The 21,103-nt window shown below is 35.7% G+C and overlaps 1 protein-coding gene across 1 annotated transcript in view; it reads left to right on the top strand.

The window, feature by feature from the left end:
* PXDN (peroxidasin) overlaps positions 1-21,103 on the top strand; it is an 82,626-nt gene that overhangs the window by 40,401 nt on the left and 21,122 nt on the right. The window contains exons 5-16 of the mRNA XM_071441613.1: positions 998-1,069; positions 1,642-1,713; positions 2,206-2,375; positions 3,712-3,829; positions 5,910-6,079; positions 6,969-7,241; positions 8,534-8,650; positions 9,893-10,051; positions 13,114-13,226; positions 14,222-14,378; positions 17,898-18,006; positions 18,440-18,597. Coding sequence (XP_071297714.1) covers positions 998-1,069; positions 1,642-1,713; positions 2,206-2,375; positions 3,712-3,829; positions 5,910-6,079; positions 6,969-7,241; positions 8,534-8,650; positions 9,893-10,051; positions 13,114-13,226; positions 14,222-14,378; positions 17,898-18,006; positions 18,440-18,597 — 1,688 coding nt within the window. The remainder of the gene's footprint in view (positions 1-997; positions 1,070-1,641; positions 1,714-2,205; positions 2,376-3,711; positions 3,830-5,909; positions 6,080-6,968; positions 7,242-8,533; positions 8,651-9,892; positions 10,052-13,113; positions 13,227-14,221; positions 14,379-17,897; positions 18,007-18,439; positions 18,598-21,103) is intronic.

Here is a 21,103-nt window from a genome sequence, read left to right on the forward strand (position 1 = left end):
TTAAATGACAGGCTTTTTGTTCTTCAGACCACAGTGATTTCTGTATAAACACATTCTCCAGAGGTTCCTGAATTTGTCAGAGGTCAAATACAAAACTTAAAGGATTTTGAATACATTCGGATATAATCAAGATCCAAAGTCTATGAATCATTTTCACAGTTTCTTGTGCCAGTCTTATCCATACATCTTGTATTCTCATCTGCAAGGTTCAGGGGTAGCTCCACAAAATAGTAGATGCTGGAATGATCCTGTCTTTGCAGTCCATTTTCACAATAGTTACAGGTTAATAGTCTGGTTAATTGTCTTCTTGTGTTAACTTTGTCAATTTTACAGCATTAACAGCTGCGTAGATTTATTGTTGTGTAATGTTCATAGCTTGGCATAAGCATCAAGAGGGCACCAAACAGCACCAGTTGGTATGAAGCCCTTTGTCTAAAGTCAAATTAGTCAAACTTGGGTTTATATTACAAATTTGGTTTTGAGAACATTCACAGCTTTAAATGCCGGTGTTCATGGACTAGAGAAGATGATTTGTCAGTATCTTTTGAAATTTTCACTCATGGAAATGAAAACATTTGGCCACAAAAAATGTTATTGTGCTGGAAACTGTAAATGTTTTCTAAATAACCTCTAACATTTTTCCTATTAAAAATAATAATTTTCTTTTTTTTGATAAATTGTTTCAAGCATGCATACAATAAACATCAGAGCTGGCAAAATAGCATTCAAAGTATTATCTCCAAAATTTCCACAGCAATGTTTGGACTTTTTTGCTTATATACACACACACTCAATATAGTGATCTGCAAACACATCTTTGTTTGTCATGTCTTCTATTTCTCAGATTCAAGTATGAGATTCAGATGGTAACAGAAAAAAGCTGCTACGTCACTATGGCCATTTAGATCTGTAAACACTATGGAAACAATAAGTTCTTTAAAATATTTTACCAAGAAAATTGTTTCAGTATTTTTCTTTTTGTTTAACATATTTTCAGGTATCTGCACTTTAATCAAATAGAAACGTTGGAACCTGAATCCTTTACTCATCTTCCAAAACTTGAAAGGCTGTAAGTTTGTTTTTCTTGGGGTAAGAGTCAGAAGACAGCTTGCTTCCTTCTTTGAATTAAATCAAGCATTTTAAACTAAAATATAATATTTTTATCATTGCCATAGGTGGTTTTGAATCAATTTTTTTTAACTGTAACTACTACACAGTCTTTCCAAGAGCACTTTGGTGAGGCTGACCTTAGAGGCATGCAGAAGTGAGCGTTGCCTGTGGTTTATTTTTCTTTTGCAAAACTACTTCCCAAAGATCTGTTATCAATGTTTGGCCTAAAATAAATGTTATGAATGAAGAACTAGACTATTTATTTAGGACCTTTTTAATTTCTAATTTTAAAGCTTATGAGCTCCCTTCCTTGTAGTTACTTATGGCTTCTTTTTCCCCACATGGACATACCCAAGTACACCTTGGAGGCCACCTAAAAAATACCAGACAATGAGTTGCTGAACAGGCTCATTTTTTTTATCTTAAATTTTCTTAGATTAATTTCTCTTGAAAACCTTCCAGAAGTATGTAAATGAAATGAATGCATCACAAAATCTGAATTATTACATGCATATTTCTGTGTTTTAACAGGTTTTTGCATAACAACAGAATAGCTCATTTGATTCCTGGAACATTTAGTCACTTAGAATCTATGAAGAGACTGTAAGTAGATTGAATTATTATTGAACTAATGAAATATTAAATAACCCAATTAGAATAATTAGACTGTATCTTCTCTTGCAATATTTATCTTCCTTGCAAATGCCTTTTGTGGTGCAATTGCTTTAAATATTAATTTTTTTTTCCTAACTGTGCTACAATTGTTTATGTGGATAGATTGAGAACATTGTTTTATATCTATTTTCTTTAGTTACTGACTGAAGTTTATTTCCTATATTGGGAATATTTGTAATCATTGTTTTATAGACTAAATAATATACATAGATTGTCCTTTGGGCAGTAAAAATAACACACATTCCTCTAATAAAAACTACCAGAATGCCTATAAGCAAGCAACCATCACCTGTATTGCCTGTTGGCTGTTGTCTCTATTCCCAGATAAAGGCATTGCTCCATTTACAGAACCATGTTGATCCTAGAAAAAGATGGCTGAGGCTTGCTCACAGAGCTGTGGCTGCTCCTTGTTTTGTGCAGGCGCTTGGACTCCAACGCTCTGCACTGTGACTGTGAGATCCTGTGGCTGGCGGAGCTGCTCAAGACGTACGCGGAGTCGGGCAACGCTCAGGCAGCTGCTACCTGCGAGTATCCACGCAGGATCCAGGGAAGATCGGTGGCCACAATAACACCAGAAGAACTGAACTGTGGTGGGTTTGCCACTTCCTGATGGCTTATTTTTAATGCACTGAATGTACCTAAACTGTATTTTTTGGGGGAGTTAGAATTTGTTGTTCTGTTTATTAACACTGACCACCTCTGGATAGTATTGGTTATTTCTAGAAATCTCTCCACATTCCTTTTCTGGTTTTGTGTGCTCCTGACAGGATTGATTGCTTTTACCCTTCAGCCTATCTATAATGAAACAAATATAACTATGTTTGAAATTTCCCCTTGAAGAATGAAAGGTGATTATCCTGAAGGAGTTTATTTTTCCCTTTTATGTTTCAATTCTGATCATAACAGGATTGTCAGCTAGGGTCTATGGTGTTGCATTAATATTATTTGGTGTTGTTTATTCCCTTCTATATGAGGGAAAGGAAGGAAAGAAGCTTTACTGAATTGCCCCTGATGACACAGTTCTGGCCTTTAAAATTTTTGTTGATGTAGGAATTGGGGTTGGGCCACTAATTTTTTTTTTTACTCAGGTGTAATTAATAGGAGTACCCCACACAGGCACTGGAATCCTCTGCCACTGAGGATTAATAGAAAAGCACCTTTGTAATCCTTTTGTTTGTGTTCACCCTAGGGGTGCAAAAACTTGGCCCCATGGGCACCCTATGACTTTGCCTAGTACCTCTTGTGTTCTGAAATCAAAATGCAGATTTCTCATCAAGCTGTGGGCATTTGCCTGCCCACTCACATAATGAAGCCAAAGTATAAAATAAGTAAATTGTCCTTTTGGTTATGTGTTGGATATAATTCTGATCAAGAGAACTATGACCATAAGCATCTACAAGGTTCTTGACAAAGATAGTACAAAGGGAATTTGATGCAAGAATAATGCACATGGCATCCTACCAGCTCTTTGCACATCTAAGGAGCCTGAATATGGAAACTGCAAGAAGCAAGCTGTACAAATTATTCTGTGAGGCAGGTTAGGCACTGATACTTATCTAGAGGAAGTTATTTTAAATGGAACTTGTGCTTGCTGCTTTAAAGTTTTTCCTTCATAGGCAATTTGAATCTATGTTCAAATAAATAAAACAGCTGCTTTAGAACCTGATACAAATTTGCACAATCTATTTCCAGTCTGCTGAAAGGTCCTAAGGAACAATGAAGTAGGTCAGAAATCCCACAGTCATTTTTGCACAGGGAAAAGTGCATTTAATCCTGACTAAGCATATACATATTTAGTCATACATATAAAGTCAAAACATTTGTGAAAAATATTTTTTGCAAGATGTGTGGAAATATTTTTATTTACCAGTTTTTAGTAGTTTTAAAATAAGTAAGAGTTCCTTGTATGTTTTATTGTTGATATAGAGAGGCCAAGAATTACATCAGAGCCTCAGGATGTGGACGTTACCTCAGGGAATACAGTGTACTTCACTTGCAGGGCTGAAGGCAATCCTAAACCAGAAATTATCTGGCTTCGAAACAAGTAAGTTTGAAAGAGGAAGAGAGAAACTTGTTGTAATTACATTTGCCTGTGTGTGTGTACATTTCTGGGTGTATGTCCACGTGCTATATATGCTAATATATGTGAAATAGTTACAGCAAAAACATGCTATAATTAAAATAAGCATATGAAGTAATGATGGCCCATAGCTTTTTATTAATATTTTTAAACATTTAAAAGCTGGTAACTAGAAAGTATTTTTACTCTAGTGCAATTTGTAAGATCTTCAGCTGTAGTATACCTGCAAAGCTGCTCACCCCTGTAATACTAAATCATTTATATCTAAGTGCCAGGACATGTGGACATGTTGTATGTACAGTCTGTGGATTACTTAGCATTTGCATATGTTTTGGAGTGGAGCAAAAGATACTTTAAGGACTCCAGCTGGATACAATTAAAGTTTCAGAGAACTCTTTCTGGAGCCCTAGCTCCTCAGAGGTATCTTCCCTCCAAGGTTGAGCTTTGTCCCAGGAGAGGAGAGAGACATCTGTTTCAAGCCTCCTCAAACCAGTACATGGAGGGCAGGCAAGTCTTTAGATCATAAGATTGTAGTGTAATTCAGGTTGGAGGAGGTTTCCAAGGTTATAGGAGGTCTCCAGTGCAGCCTTCTGCTCAAAGCAGGATTATACCAGGTTGCTTTATCTAGATGGGTCTTAAAAGCCTCTAAGGATGGAGATAGCACAAGGTGTCTGGGCAACCTACTGTGTTCCTTTTCTTCACCACTTAGAAGATGGGAGAAGGTTCTATAGAGGATGACTATCTTTAAACAGCCCAAGGGCCAGCCTGCTGCAGAATGGCTGCTTGGGCTGTGCCCAGAGCCTGGCTCCCTCCAGCTGCACTGGGCACAGCACAGCTGAACCAGCCTTTTGCCAGCACATCACCCCCTTAAACTGGTGTGAACTTACAATGGACATGTGAACTGTGAGTTTACCATCAATAAATTTGACTTTGGTTTAATAATGCTCTTATACAAACCTGACCTGGAACATAAATTCCCTTACACTTTCTATAAAGCATTTTAATTAGTCAGTTGCAGATGAAATAGCATGGTTTAGAGTCCTGGTTCTATATCTTTCTGCTGATGTCAGTGAGAACCCCTAGTGCAGCAAAGGCACAGCGTTTATGGAGTATGTCAAGAACAGAGCCATGAACTTGAATGGTATAATTATTTCTTTAAAATTTTCTCTGGCTCAAGTATTTATAACGCACAAAGAAAACGTATTCAGAATATACATATGAGTTTTAAGAAGAAATTTGAGCTTGGGGTGAGAGATTATTGACTCTGGCTTGTTTCCTGGCTGCATGAATGAGAACAGAGCTGTTTGCAAGGTAGTTGAATATGGCAAGATTTCAGTCAAAAGCCATCAGCCTGTTGAGCAGTATGTTGAATAGATCAGTAGGCTGGGCTTTGTACATAAAAGGCGTGATCTCATCCCTCCTCTGTGCTTTCTTCATGTAGTGAGGGGTGGACTGCGAAAAAGTTCTTTTAATAAACCCCCCTAAGACTTCTTAAGTTACATCACAGAAACTTTTCATCCATGACCTAACCTGAAGACCTGACCTTAACTTATATTTTAAACCAGTACAAAGTATAATCAAGTTCATTAGTGCTTCTTGAACAATCCAGGCAGAGCTTGGCACAAAGATAGTTTTGTAGCAACTGACCTCTCTCCTAGCAGAAAGTATCTTGAATATTGAACTTGCATGACATACTTCCAGTAGAAACAGTTTTAATTGTTTTGCTAACTAGAACAGCCTTTTAAAGACCAGGTATGTGTATTGTTCACTGGTTGTTTTTTTTCCCTGTAAGCTATTCCTCATAAATTTATTTTAACTTTTCATTTTGAAGATGCATTACTTGCATAAGCAAAACAGTTTCATGATTTGTTTTTCCTCTTCTTCTCTTTAGGAGAAAATGTAAAGTTCCATTATTTATAACAAAGTAAAAGGTTTTTTTCCCCACAAGTTATTTTGGGTAATTTATCTCCTGGGTTTTATTATTTGGCAGTTTTCTGCACTTGTGATTTAAAGGTTTAACTCTAGCAGATCCTTTTCTTCTCAGTAATGAGCTCAGTATGAAAGAAGATTCCCGTCTAAACTTGCTAGATGATGGCACGTTGATGATTCAGAATACTCAAGAAACAGACCAAGGCATTTACCAGTGCATGGCAAAAAATGTGGCTGGAGAAGTGAAAACTCAGGAAGTTACTCTTAGATACTTTGAGTCTCCAGGTAAAGAACGTTAAGTTTGAATTTTACATTCAGATAGAGAGTTGTTTTGATAATAAGATTGCTAAAAAATAAAATGCTTTGGCGCTTGATATGTAGATTTGTTGGGCTTGGGCATCTTAAGACTTAGATCATAAAGATATAATATCCTTAGAACAAAAATACAACTCAGCTGGTTAATTAATATGTTTATTGTAGTATGCAATTTTTATAATAGCTTTGTAGGCTGTAGAAGGGTTAGGAGAAGAGGCTTTGCATTGCAACATTTCTCAATGCAGTAACGTTCTCTCTGGATACCAAAAACCACAAGCTGCTGATCAAGCCATTCATGGAAGCTTCAGCACACCCTGTGCAGCCATCCTTGCTCAAGAACCTTTTAGCTCTGTCTAGCCAAGGCCTCATATTTGCAAGGACTAAATTCCTGTCCAGGACTGTAATGTTTTTAAAACATGGTCTTTGCTGTGAGAACATTTTGTTTTGACGCACAGCACCAGGTAAACTTAAAATGTCACTGGAAATTACTCATGTACTTGAGAAAGGTTACTTAAAATGTAGCTTAATCAGTTTTGGCTTTTGTGCACTTACAGCAATTTTTAGCCTGTTTGTGTTTTGAGTCTCAATGTCTATGATTCTGAAGAGACCTTTATAAACATCAGCATAGGAGAGCAAAAGGTTTGAAAATTGTTTTAATGGAAGTTTAGAAAAAAACTTCAGCGCAATTATGAGCTTTTGTTTTTATCTATTGGTATCTGCAGTTAGATTAGACTTAAAGCAAGGTGCAGAGTTTGCACCAAGATTAAAGGTATCCTAGAGTCTGTTAAAGCTCTATATTTGTCTAAATTAGAGCTGTGCAAGCTAGAAGCTGTATTTAGGCATTGCTGTTTTCTCACAGCCAGGCCAAGTTTTGTGATTCACCCACAAAACACCGAAGTGCTGGTTGGAGAGAGCGTTACCTTGGAATGCAGTGCAACTGGGCACCCTCAGCCACGAATTACCTGGACCAAAGGTGACAGAACCCCTCTACCAAATGACCCTCGTGTCACCATAACTCCCTCAGGAGGACTTTACATACAGAATGTGAAACAGGAAGACAGTGGCGAGTACACCTGTTTTGCAACTAACACCGTTGATAACATCCACGCCACTGCATACATCATAGTCCAAGGTAAATAATGTTAAACTGGAAGAGACATACTACTTGAAATTGTGTGGATTTGTCTTTTCTTCTGAGTTGACCGAGCCAAACTAAAAACATAAGAGTTTTTACTTCTAATTGCACTATTGTAGTTCATGGGGAAGTTGCTATACATTTCACACAGAGTAAGATATTACTTACTATTTCTCTGAAAATTATGTTTCAGTGATTATTATCAGAAGGTTAATGTTTTCAAATGTTAATTTCTTATGTTTTGTTTGCATGAAGGAACAAACAAGAATTGCCAAATTTTTGAATGATTAAATATTTTCCGTAACAGGCAGAAATGCTAGAGATTAGAATTTGTGCCTGGAGAACTAGAAATGGAGTTTTGAATACAGATCCGTGCCACTTTTCTGTTGTAGACACTTCAGGGAATGTGGAAATATTTTCTGCTGAGTTTGATAGAAGCTATCATTCTGCCAGCTGAGGCATTAGCACAGCTTTTCTGCAAAGCAAAAGTCAAAGTACTCTAACTCATGATTGCAATAATTTTGATATTGTATGTCAATAGTGTGATTATAAAGTATTTGAGATCAACTATCAGAAGTCTCCTGTGTATATAGATAATATTTTTTGCAAACACTTTCATGCTGGAACTTTTATTTACAAAATACTTTAAGTAACCTTTAAATTTATTTGCTTCCGTTCTCATGTTAAAATCCTTAGATGGCAAACAGTTAAGATTGCAAATACCTTTTTAATGAGTTCTAAAGCTATACAAAACAACTTCTCTGTGTGGTTTGTTAATTTATTACCAGTGGATCATTGCATTTTGAGAGCTGAACAAATACTTTTCACACAGTGAGTAGTTAGTGCACAGCGTTACTGCCGAATCTGCCCCACGCTCCACTCACTGCTTTCATGGAAGAAAAGAATCAGCTCAAGAAGGTTTTGATTACATTACTTTTTCTTCACAATTTAACTGGGAAGTTTTGAGAGAAAGAGAAGATAACATTTTTAATCCAGGGAAGACTCTATGTTTGATTCAACAAGTTTTACTGCGCCTCTTATTTTGGATCTGTCACAGTAGATCCCACATGCCTGCACTGACATCAAGGCCAGGTTGTGAGAGAAATGTTCCTTTTGCACAAGTGGCTGCCCTAACTGTCTTCTCTCTGGCGGTCACAATAGAAAGAATTCCATTAGCATCTGTCTTCCCACCAATATGAGCTATTTCAACTTACACAGGAAATAGTATGCAATTTAGTCATGCATTTTTCAATTGTCTTTTTGAAATGCCTTTATTTCCTCTTCTGTAGCTCTACCTCAGTTTACTGTCACCCCACAAGACAAAACAGTGATCGAAGGACAAACCGTTGACTTCCCTTGTGAAGCACAAGGTTATCCCCAGCCTGTTATTGCCTGGACTAAAGGAGGTAAGTGCGTTCCATTCTTACTTTTAAACTACCAGGATAGTCTAGCAGTCATATTGGAATCACTTCTTTACTGAAAGGAACTGCATGTATTTATTTAGATGCTTCAGTCTCTGAAGGAAACAGAGTTAATCTCTTTCTCCTTTAGCTGGGTAAGGCAAGGTATCCCACAGGAGATAGCTGCTCAAGCATTTTTCATTATTAGGTAAAAAAGAATCACTAAAGTATGTGTCCATACATACTTCCTAATAATAAATGTTTCAGAAATTATTAGATTCCTAATAATAAATGTTTAAAAAATATGAGGCGAATTACATGTAGCAGCATGTATCACTGCTGTTGTACTGCAGAAGAAATGGAGATGGCTGTCATTAACTGGAGGTCTGAAATTAAGTGGGATGTGCTCTCTTCAGAAACCAGAACAGTCCAGCCTGTACTGTACCAGCATCTCTGTCACTTAATGCACATTGACAGAAACAACGGGCTGCACTCTGCTGACTATTTTATCAAGTTATGGCTCTAAAGGCATTAAGCCAAATCTAGCAGGAAGAAATATTGTAGTGGATGTTTTATCAGTAAGTAAAATAAGTAAAAATTCCGTTTGATTCGAGTGAAAAAACTCTAGCAAGCTAAATAACTCTTAGGAAATTCTAAATTATTGTACATAAAGCAGATTCTTAACAAATTGATCATCATTTTGATGCTGATAATGTCCCTGTTTCTCTCTCTGCTTAGACTGCTCCAATCCAATGAAATGTTCAGAAAGAAAGGATAGGGTATAGAAAGTGATGTAAATCCATTTTTCTTATATTACATTTTTTTCAGGACCATGTCTATATTTCTGTAGATTATCTAGGCCTAGGCCAATGAGATAAATTGTGTCTTGCACACATGGCAATAATATGATATGAGCAGTAACACATGTTGGTGTTTTTATACCTTCTCATTGGATGCTTTAGCATGCTCCTTAAGGAAAAATATTTATTTCTACCATAAACAGAGAAGAAATAAGAATTATGATTGTGTGCATATGCATAATGTGTTTGCTTTTCATGTTTATCTTCTTAGAAGTAAAGGTTTTAGACTTCTTTTCTTGTTTGTTTTGTTTTTGATTTTTTTTATTTTAAGAAACTTTAATATTTTCCGGTGTTTTATCAAATTTAAAACCTGGGTTTCGCTTTTTTGGACACAAAGAAAAAATTCTTGGTTGCTATAAAGAGCAAATGGTGTTATTGTGTGTTTCAGGAGGCCAGTTGTCTGTTGACAGAAGACATTTAGTTCTCTCCACTGGAACGCTGAGGATTTCCAGGGTTGCTCTGCATGACCAGGGACAGTATGAATGCCAAGCTGTCAACATCATTGGATCCCAGCGGATCGTTGTGTACCTGACTGTACAGCCCAGAGGTACAGCCCATGCACAGCTGCTGGGAAGAAAAAAAAGAAAAAGGAGAAATATTTAAGCTTACACGAAAATACACAGTACCATGTGGGATTTTTTCTGAGTATATCTCCTTGTAGATCCCAGCTGGTTTCCAACAAATAACATGTCTGGACATTTACCAGTATTTGTGCTGGGTATCATTCCTTTAGAACAGTCTGTCTTCTGGGAAAGAGGTTTATCTGATTTACTTTTTTTTTTGGTAAGAAGTGGAGGTTTGCTTTGAGGATGACAGTATTCCTATGCATTGGAAAATATTTTATTTTGTGAAAAGTCTTGTTTCTAATAAGGTTCTATGATGTTCATTAAGTGGTGTTATTAACATAATGTTTCATGTCCAGAAACAGAACACTTTCTTTTACAGAAGCAGAATGAACTTCACAAAGAAAAGTCATTCTTTGTACTGAAAATAAACTGACACAAAAAAGAGTCCTAAAATACCAACCCCAAACTCCATTTTTTATGCTTTTTTTCCAATTAAATTCTAAGTAAGTTACTTCTAGGATAAATTATAATCATATTACCACTCGTAATTTATTTAAGTACTTTGATGTTTAACTGAATTCAAGGAGATAAAACATGTAATTCAAAGCATTTCTTTTTACTGACCTAACTGAAAACTGTATATTAGTAAAAGGGGCTCAAATGAGCTTAGGAGTTTGTTAGAAAAAAAATTCTATTGATTTTTTTTAGTAAAGAGTAGTATTAGGAGATGGATTCGCCAAAATTGAGATTTTTTTTAACCTATATAAAATGTTGGTAAAAATTATATAAAACAAGTATCAGTTTAAAAAAGTTTTATAGCTTTCCAGCTGTGTCAAATTTCACTGGACTTGAGTAAAGTTTAATAAAACAGTTTTTGTGCCACTTGGGTTGCAAAATTCAGTCAGATAGTAAATACAAGATTAAAGATAGTAAATGCAAGATTAAAGGCTGAATATGTAGCATGAAATTGAAGCTCTCCACAGATTATTTGCAATGCTGTTTTCAATTGTGTGAGAAGAGAAATTTTCTTCTTTTGGGCATCTAACAAAAGGGCTGTTCATCTGAGGAATGTTTAGTCATTGGTCACTGTGGTTAAGTCAGTGTTAATAAACACAAATTAATGGTCCAGGTCTGTTTGCTGGCATGACTCAGCTCACATCCACAGAGCCAGATTCTCTTACCTCCTAGTGCTGGACACCTGTCTCTGGATGCCTTATTTGAACTGGTTTCTGGTCCTTTAGAGGCATTTATCTACAGTTTAACAGTAGGGCCAGATTTGGTTGGTAATATAAATGACTGCAATGGAGCCACATACTTCTCTGTAAAAGCACAGCCTCCAACCTCTCCCACTCCCCCCTAAATATCAGTATCACGACATCAGTAACATAGCAGTGTATGTTACAGGAAAAATAGAATTCTTAATGTCTTCATAATCTTGTATGTGCTCCTTATGATGATATCTGAGTGCCAGGCATCTGTTTGGATTTGAAGAAAATTCTAGTTTAAAAGCACATTAATTTTATTCACAGTGGATTTAGGTAACAGTGTACTCTGTCCTTAGAATTGAAGGTGATTTTTTGATGTTTTAAGGGCTGAGGCTTATAGGTGTCATGGAGGTAGGAGCTATGTCAAGACTCAGTGCCTCAGCAAGTCAAACTGAGAGACGCAATTGAATGAGTTGTAGAAGGTTTTGCTTTTATCATCTGAGAAAGTGCAGTTGTCGCTACATAAAAAAATTAAAACAACAAAAAAATAAAGATGACAAGTTAATGCAGTATTCATTCTGATGATTTTGCACAGGTTTAGCTATTAACAGATATTATTTTCAGAGCTCTAAATTAGTGGAACTTAAGTGGTTTTGACAACTACTAGCCTATTATGTTAGAAGTTAAGAGTACTTTAAAATCATCCTGAAGCAGACATCACAAATAAGGTCATAGAATCATTAAGGCTGGAAAAGACCTTTCATCCAGTCCAACTGTCAATGTAGCACTACCACCATGTTCACCATTAAACCATGTCCTTAAGTGCCATATCCACACTTTTTTTGAACACTTCCAGGGATGGTGGCTCTACAATTTCCCTGGACAATCTGTTCCAGTGCTTGACAACTCTTTCTATGCAAAAATTTTTCCCTATATCTAATCTAAACCTCCTCTGGTGCAACTTAGGGGCATTTCATCTTGTCCTGTCACTTGCTACCTGACCTTCTCTGGACATACTCCAGCGCTGCAATGTCTTTTATGTAGTGAGGGGCTCAAAGCTGGACACAGGACTCGAGGTGTGGCCTCACCATGCCGAGTACAGGGGGACAGTCACTGCCCTGCTCCTGCTGGCCACACTGTTGCTGATACAGGCCAGGATGCTGTTGGCCTTCTTGGCCACCTGGGCACATGCTCATATGTGGCTCATGTTCAGCTGCTGTCAACCAGCCACCCTTAGGTTCTTTTCCATGGGGCAGCTTTCCAGACACTCTGCCCTCAGCCTGCAGCACTGCAGGGTGATCCAAGGGCAGGACCTGGCTCTTGGCCTTGTTGTGCCTCACACAATTGGCCTCAGCCCATTTATTGAGCCTGTCCAGCTCCCTCTGTAGAGTCTTTCTACTCTCCAGCAGATCAACACCCCCACCCAACTTGGTGTTGTCTGTGACCTTGCTTAGGGTGCACTTCATCCCCTCAGCCAGATTATTGATGAAAATATTAAACAGGGCTGGCCCCAGTAGTGAGCACTGGGGAACACCACTTGTTACTGGCCACCAGCTGGGTGTAAGTAACTTCATTCACTGCTATCTCTGGCCCTGACCATCCAGCCAGTTTTTTATCCAGCAAAGAATATACATCCACACCATGGGAAGGTAGTTTCTTCAAAGAGAATTTAATCCCTAAAACGAAGTTATAAGCAACTAAAAGCCTGCAGATAGAATCATGTAATAGATTAAGAAATGTTCAGTAACTGATAAAACCACAGTGCCGACCTATTTTTTGATTGTCTTTTGCACAAGTTCTATTTCATAATTTATCAGTGTATCGTTTGGCTTTTTTAGTGACTCCTGTATTTGCCAGTGTTCCCAGTGACATGACAGTGGAGGTTGGCACAAACGTGCAGATCCCATGCAGTGCTCAAGGAGAGCCAGAGCCAGTCATTACATGGAATAAGGTACTATATATTACATAATATGCATGTACTACATATTACATAAGACATAGTTATTGCAAAAAGGCAGCGGCCTTTCCATCTCTTCATAATTAATTATTGAAAGTGCATATTGCCAAATTATTGCTTCCTGTGGTATCTGAAAACATTACCTGAAGTCCAATCAGTAAGTATGTAATACAGAGCATGCATATAGATAGTAAACTTGAATTTTATATAGATAAATTTACATATGTAGTTATGCAAATTACTGTGCAGACCAGCTAAAATTCATTATGTTACCTTATAAGGTCTGTATTTAGTGACAGTTCTTTGTCAATAGCCTACTAATTTTCACACTTTTAATGATATTATGATATAAAACAATAAGAAATGGCGTATTGGAGCCATTTGATACTGCTATGTTGAGACCAACCAGGACAGGCTTTGGTAACTTTCTGGTAGCCTCTTTGTGGCTTTGATTTCCATTCATGTAATAATTTCTATATCAAACTGTAGAGTATTAGCAGAGTTACCAGTGAATTAATGAGTTGCTGATATTGATATTCATTATTTCTGATTATATTCTTCAATTAGTGAATATTAGAAATTTACTCTAATGAACCTTGAATAGCTTCTAAATATGTAGCACATGAAGATCTGATATACGTAAGGCTCTTGAGATCTATTTGAGAAAATAATTTTGAGAAAAATAAAATATGTGTGTTCTCAAGTGGTGTTATCTTATTTTTGGGTCATAGATCCTATGTGGTGAATGCCTATTAAAATACTTTGATTTGTAATAATGAGTAATTTTAGAAGTAAAGAAATATAATGTACATTTTAGAGGTACATGTGATTTTTCTATATAAGCTTATTTAAAACTATCTGACTGTGAATTTGGCATACAAAATAGAAATATAAAATAAAAACTTAAAGCAGAAGAGAAAAAGATGACAAAAAAATCATGTATGAAAATGAGTGTGTTTTGATTAAGTCAACTTTGGGCTTTCCTGCAGGATGGAGTGCAGGTAACTGAGAGTGGGAAGTTCCATGTTAGTCCGGAGGGGTTTCTCACCATTCGCGATGTTGGCACAGCCGATGAGGGGCGCTACGAGTGCGTGGCCCGCAACACCATAGGATACTCCTCTGTTAGTATGGTGCTGAGTGTAAATGGTAAGATAATGACTCAGTATGACTTAGATTATTAGTTTTGCCCTAATTGTCTAACATGTAAGGTGAAACAAAGTTGTCGCAATACTAAATTAGTTATTTTATTCATGTGTCAATTTTCCTCCCATGATTCTTTCTTTTTTTCCCGTATTTTACTAAGATGGTAATGTCATAATAGGAATATCTCTAGGTGTTAAGCTTCAAAACCAGCTATGCTTTGGGCTCAAGTTAATCTTTCAACTTTCTTCCTGAAATATTATTTAGAGCTTTTAGAATTTGCTAGTCAAATACCCAGTCTAATTTTTAGAAATAACTCGACTAATGTCTTCTGGCATCTTCAAAGGGACACTTACAGCATGTCATGGAAAATTAGGCTGCAACTATTGCAAAACAGTTCAGGAACATCATACAGACCTCAAGAAGCTAAAAGAGAAAACAGAAAGAAAAGGAGAATATTTGCTCTTGTTCTAATTATTTGAAAGTAATAATGGCAAATAATAGTTATCAATTATTACTCTGTAATATATGGCAATAAAGCAGCAAAAGAAGCTAGGGAAATATATTTGCTACAAAGATTGATCCTAGTGCTTTTCTGACTCATTGACTAAACTGATTTTTCAGTTTAATTTTGATGGAAAATTAAAGAAATGGTACAATTTCTGCCTCTCAGTTGGGAATATGAGATAATATTTTCGTATCTTCAAAAGATTAGTATAGAACAGTGATTTTTTTGGTAATTTGAAAATTACTGTGAAGATATCTTCAATATACTGGATATTGTTTCCCAGTGTTATTTGGGATGTTGTGTATTTTGTTTACTAAATTGATAAAAATGTGTCTCTGATTTTTCTAATGTATTGTTTGCCATGGTATCAATAAAACTATGATGTTACCTGTCTTAGGTGGCTTTTAATAGACTTTTATGTTTTCTTCTATGAAAAATATTTTTTTATTCTGTGGAGATTATTTAGGAGAGAAAAATTTTTGGGCTAGGAATCATTCAGTAATAAGTTTCTATCTACATGTATGAAGTAGAAAAGGAAAGAAAGTCTATGAAAATCAGTTCATCTGGCTACTCTGGAGATGCATAGCAAAAACCCATTTTTGTTTAGGAAAGATTAGCTAGTTCTCAAGTCACTAAGAGTGCTGAAAAATGAAGCCATGAGATGAAATAAAACCCCAGTGGAAATGAGTTTTATTCACTCAGTACAGGTGTAAATTGATCATTCTCATCTGCTGAAATCAGCAAACTAAAAAACTACTTATTAGCTGATTTGCAGTAAATAATTGTAATACGGATAATTTCTTTTAAACTATAGCATAAATAAACCTAAATTTAGTGAAACTACACTTAATTAATCTGCATTCCATCTGAAGCCATAAATGAAATTTCTCCTTCAAACTAGTGATATATATAAGATGCTGTTTCACTGTGGCTGCTTTAAAAGCTGATGCTGTGAGAGGATCAAGGAGGACAAGTGGACAGATTATAAGTATTGGTTAATTGCTGTGTAGATTGTATTTATAATGGCACAGCCAGAAATGCCTAAAAACTTGCATGCCATCATTTCTTTTAAACAGGGCAATGTTTTATGAATGTTTCTAAATCAAAAGACTTTCCTAAGATTGAGACCAAATAAAGGCAAGTGTATAGAAACTGTGAACAGGTTTTGCTGACTGTGTTGGATAATATTTTAAAGATGCTTTCCTTGAGCCGTTTTCTTCTGTCCTTTTCCATTGTTTTGTAAGAGTCATTTCCCCTCCCTGCCCAAATTAAAAAACAAGTATTGTGGGAGACTCTTACAAAGAGCTTTAACTTCTAACATTTATCAGTCTAAAAAAAGAACTGCTAGCAATAAATAATCTAAACAAAAATCAAGTACAGAAAAGTTAACATCTGACCAAGGTTTATAATTCAGCCCATGTATACCATTAATCAGAAAGATAGCCCTGCAAGTAAACACCAAGTTTACATCTAATGTAGACAGCACTAAGGAGGGTAACCAGCCACTGGATTTCTAAAGACTGCAATTTTGCATTGTTTACATCATTCAAGGCACACAAACATGCTGAAACAAATAAAATTTAAGATTTAAACCTGTAAATGACATTTTTTCCTAAAATAAAAAAAAAGTAGCTTATCTGATAGTGTTTCTGTATGGTTGCTATTGAAAATGAAGCTGTCAAGAAAGTACAGTTGATAATTAGGACGGATCAGGGACTACTGCCCTCAGGCAGTGTGGAAAGGGTCAGCTGATTTTGGATGTTGGGAATATATTGCCAAAAGCCTGAGACTGGCCTCAGGGCACAGAAAGGGGCTTCATCTGCAGCTATAGAGTTCCAGGGACTGTTTTATTTGATGGTATAAATGTTTAAGTTGGATTAAGTGGGTCTAGATATGAAACTCATGTAGAGACAATTTAAGCTGCCACTTAGGAAGGAATAATGAAAAGTTGCCTAGGGAAAAAAAAAGCAACAAAAAGAAGTAATGAAAAGCTTATAAACAGCAGTTTTTATGTCAGATGATTTTGTACATCTGCTGATTTTATACCAATATATTTGCTTTGGACTTTTTCCCTACTTTACCCTTCTTCCTGTGTGACTTCTCCAATCTAAACACACTCTGGAAATTGTTAGCTGTTGCCCCTGGATCTGGTAGTTCTTAGTTTACACTGAAAGGAAGGTTATTAGTCCTACATAGTTTGTACAAACACCCAGCTGCAACAAAGCACTGTATAAAAAGGCCTATGCATTATTGAGTTTCCAGTATTGTATATGGTTGTTAAATAGCATTTAAACATGTGAGGTTTAATCTAGTGTTAAAAAGATAATTGTAAAGTAGGGAACAAAAAATTGTAAATAGATAACTGTAAAGTAGGAAAAAAAGTAGTGATCTAAATTAAAAAAATATTTACTGCCCTCTAAAATTAATCTGTGTTGCTTATTATACTGAGACCAGGAGAAGAATAATGTTAATTTATGTTCATTCAATGATGTAAATTATGCTCATTATGTACCACTTGCAGCACATTCCTGTAAGCCCTTTAAGTTCTTAAATTGAATTCAATACAAATTCAGAACTAGCTGAAATCAAAGCGGAAATCTGCATTGATTTCAGTGGTTATAGATCAGGCTTTTGATACCAACACCTGAAACCTATAATACACCAGAAAAAAACCCTTAATAATTAATTTTTGATTTGGTCATCTGCATTTGAAATTGTAGGTCTAATTAAAGGACAAGTAAACACTGTATGCATTTATCTTTATCTTGGTTTTGAGTTATAAGCTAGATGACTTTTAAGCTTAGGTTAACTTCTGTTTTAAATTAAATTTTTTCTACTTTAATATGCCTTGATAGCATTCCAAAATGGTTAAGAATTTAATATTTGGATGAACTAAGACTTAAAGAACAAGGTTTACTTTGTAGAACTGAAATGATGTCGTGTCTAGACTGTTTTATGGAAGTATCTTTTTGTGTGTGGCCATTTTTGCAATAACATGTGAATTCCTTTTTCTCTAGTTCCTAATGTCAGCCGAAATGGAGATCCTTTTGTACAAACGTCAATTGTGGAAGCAATTGCAACTGTTGACAGAGCAATAAATTCAACACGTACACATCTGTTTGACAGGTATCTCCTTTTTTTTTTTAATTGAGAAGTCAGAATTAATTTTGTATATACTAGAAATAATGGGAGATTTATTAAACAAGAAACCGTTTTGTTACTTAAAAGGCATTGTTAGTGTCTGGTTGTTTCTGAGAATACTAACAGTTTAACATGTAAGGATTCCTATTGTTCATACACTCCTGCTGAGATCTCTGTTCACTGCAGCAGTTCTTCTGCTGAGATAATGTATATTAAAATGCTACTAAATATTTAATTACTACTAAATATTGAATTTTTTATTATTTTATTGAATTTTTTTCTTCTTGGTTTGCCTTCCATTTTGAGATGAGTAACCAAGGTATGTACTAATCATGTTGCTGAACATTTATATGATTTATGTAGTGTTGTTTTGTAACTCCTGTGTACACTTACTATTTCTTTCCAAATTATCTATCAGTCGTCCTCGTTCTCCAAATGATTTGCTAGCCTTATTTCGATACCCAAGGGACCCATACACTGTTGAGCAAGCAAGAGCTGGGGAAATATTTGAAAGGACCCTACAGCTTATTCAAGATCATGTACAAGATGGTCTAATGGTTGACCTGAATGGAACAAGTCAGTATTCTTTCCTTTTTTTCCTATTTTGACATGTATTTGCCTTTTTAAGTCATTACACTTCAGGAGACATTCATTTTCTGACGTTTGGTCCCAACTGCAGAATGATTACATTGAAATCAGTGAAGTATTTGACTTTGCAAAGCTTTACCAAATTCCATCCTTGGTTTGCACATTGTTCACTATATAACTATGAGCTCTCCAAGTGGAGTGCTTTTTCTCACATTGACATATTAGGAAAAAGTTCAGATTCTGATTCTTCTGCTGTTCGAACTTAGTATAATGGAAGTGCATAATATATCCTGTTTGTTAATTCTCTGTGTGTTTATTTATTAGGATCATTGTCTCATAGTAGAACAGACTTTTCTGTTGTGTGGTTAAAATAAGCAGTGTTTTGTTCCTGTTTCTTTAAGAAAAAACATTTAATATCAGCGTGCCTTGGCAAGGAGAAAATATGACATAACAAGAAGGATTTGTATACCTTACAAACCAAGGTTTCTGCATGTACCACAATAGTATTCAAAGAATTATTTGCTACTTTGTAAATGAGTGTCAAACTAAGCTAATTGCTTTGTTTAACACTGACATAATGTGATGAGAAGCACAGTTTTTGTTGCTTTTTATAACTAGAAAAAAAAAAAGTGAGGTTTAATTTCTGCCTTTTAGGTATTGGATTCCAGTCAAACTCATGAAGTCCAGCTGGAGTACATACAGCTAATGTGTGTAGATATATGTGTGGATAGGCTTGAAACATAGGACTGAAGCATTTGGAAATAATGATAGAGTTTTAGGAGAGCTTTTGAGACTTGAGACATAGCCAAAAACTACACTGACAATCTAGAGGAAATACTTTTACTCATTATATTCTTTTTGATGTTTATAATTGAGTATTTATTGTAACTTCTGAAAACTTTAACACTGGCCATGAACTATCAAGTATTTATAACACCAAAGACAACAAGCTTTGTGGTGTACTGTCACATTTGCTAGTGAAAGCAGCTTGTTACTCATTGTTAGAGCTGAGTAGATAATTCTTGATGAATTGTTTACCACAAAACCTTACTCAAAATTCTTTGAAGGCTGATGTATTATAAGAGCCACCCTGTTTGGTTTGGTTCTCATTAGATGCATATGCAAGAATATTGAATATATATGCTATAAATATACAGTACTAGCAATATATAAAATGTGATGTGTGAGAACTGGTTGACTAGGATTCATAATAGTGAAACACCTAAGGTTTACCAAAAACTGTTATTAAAGCCTATGGATATTAGTTAATAAAAACAAAATTAGGCAACTTTTTGTGATACTGGAAATTCTCTTTGCAATCTGATCTTACTTTTCAGACCTACAACATCCAAAGAAACCTGGCTTTTAGGGAAACTTGAATAATAAAATAAATCTGTTTTCATTTAAATTGGCCAATACTCCAATTTTTAATAGCAATTTTTATCCTTATTTCATTTTATTTTGAAATACAGAGCCAAATGAAAGGTGTTATTTAGCACTTTAGCACTGAGAACAGTTGAGAAACGTGACAGTTTCCCAGTCAGAGATTTTGGGGGTTTTTTTGCAAAACCTTTGAATATCCCAAGGAAAGACTATGCAGCCAAATTCTCCTTCACAGCGCCAGACTGTATAACAAGGGGAATGGCCATTAATGGAGGTTCAGGTTAGATGTTAGGAAACAGTTTCTCTCCAGAAGACCAGTGCAGCACTGAAACAACTAATCCAGAAAGGTGGAGGAGTCTCAGACTTCTCAGTTTTTCAAGCTTGCTGGACCAGTTATACAGGTATCTAGTGCTGGAAACAGCTCTACTTCCAGCAGGAACTTGGTCTGGATAAGAGGTCCCTTATAATCAATATTTCTATGACTCTTATGAAACATCTTTCTTGCTTCAAAAAAATCCAAAAAAAGTTAATTTGTGAATTGAGCTAGCCAGCTTCTAAGCACTGGAAATGCCCAGCACCCAGCCATTTAGAGAGCAGAGGCAAAGTTAGTGCCTACAATGTGAGAGGTAATTAAAGATTAGCAACTGGCATCAGAAAGCCAAAATCGAATCAATCATAAGACATTACATCCCCCTTGAACTTCTAAAGAGAGAACCTGAGCCTTTTATTTTAAATTTGTACTGAAGGTCATTCCACCCGAAAGGTTCACGGTTGAGTTTTGCTCACACCTTGATTTCAGAAGAGGGAGTGGCAATCAGGATAACCACAAATGTTTATTTGAATGAATAATTATCATAAGCAAAGAACTCCATAATGAATGATGATAATTTAAACAGCAGTGTTATTATAAAGAAGATAAGTTTTCTGGGCATAGTTCTAGAATTAAACTGCCCTGGTAGCCAGGATATTTTAATAAGCTATCTATCAATTCTATCCTCAAAGTGTGTATTTTGCTGCATTACCCAGTGGCACTTAAAAGTTTTGCTCTGTGGTTTTTCTTTTTTCCTAGTATGGAATATTTAATAAAATAGTTTCTGTATGTCTACAGGAG

The sequence above is a fragment of the Agelaius tricolor genome, unplaced genomic scaffold, assembly GCF_023055355.1.
Source record: "Agelaius tricolor isolate 1412-34295 unplaced genomic scaffold, bAgeTri1.0.p SCAF_1, whole genome shotgun sequence".
NCBI lineage: Eukaryota > Metazoa > Chordata > Aves > Passeriformes > Icteridae > Agelaius > Agelaius tricolor.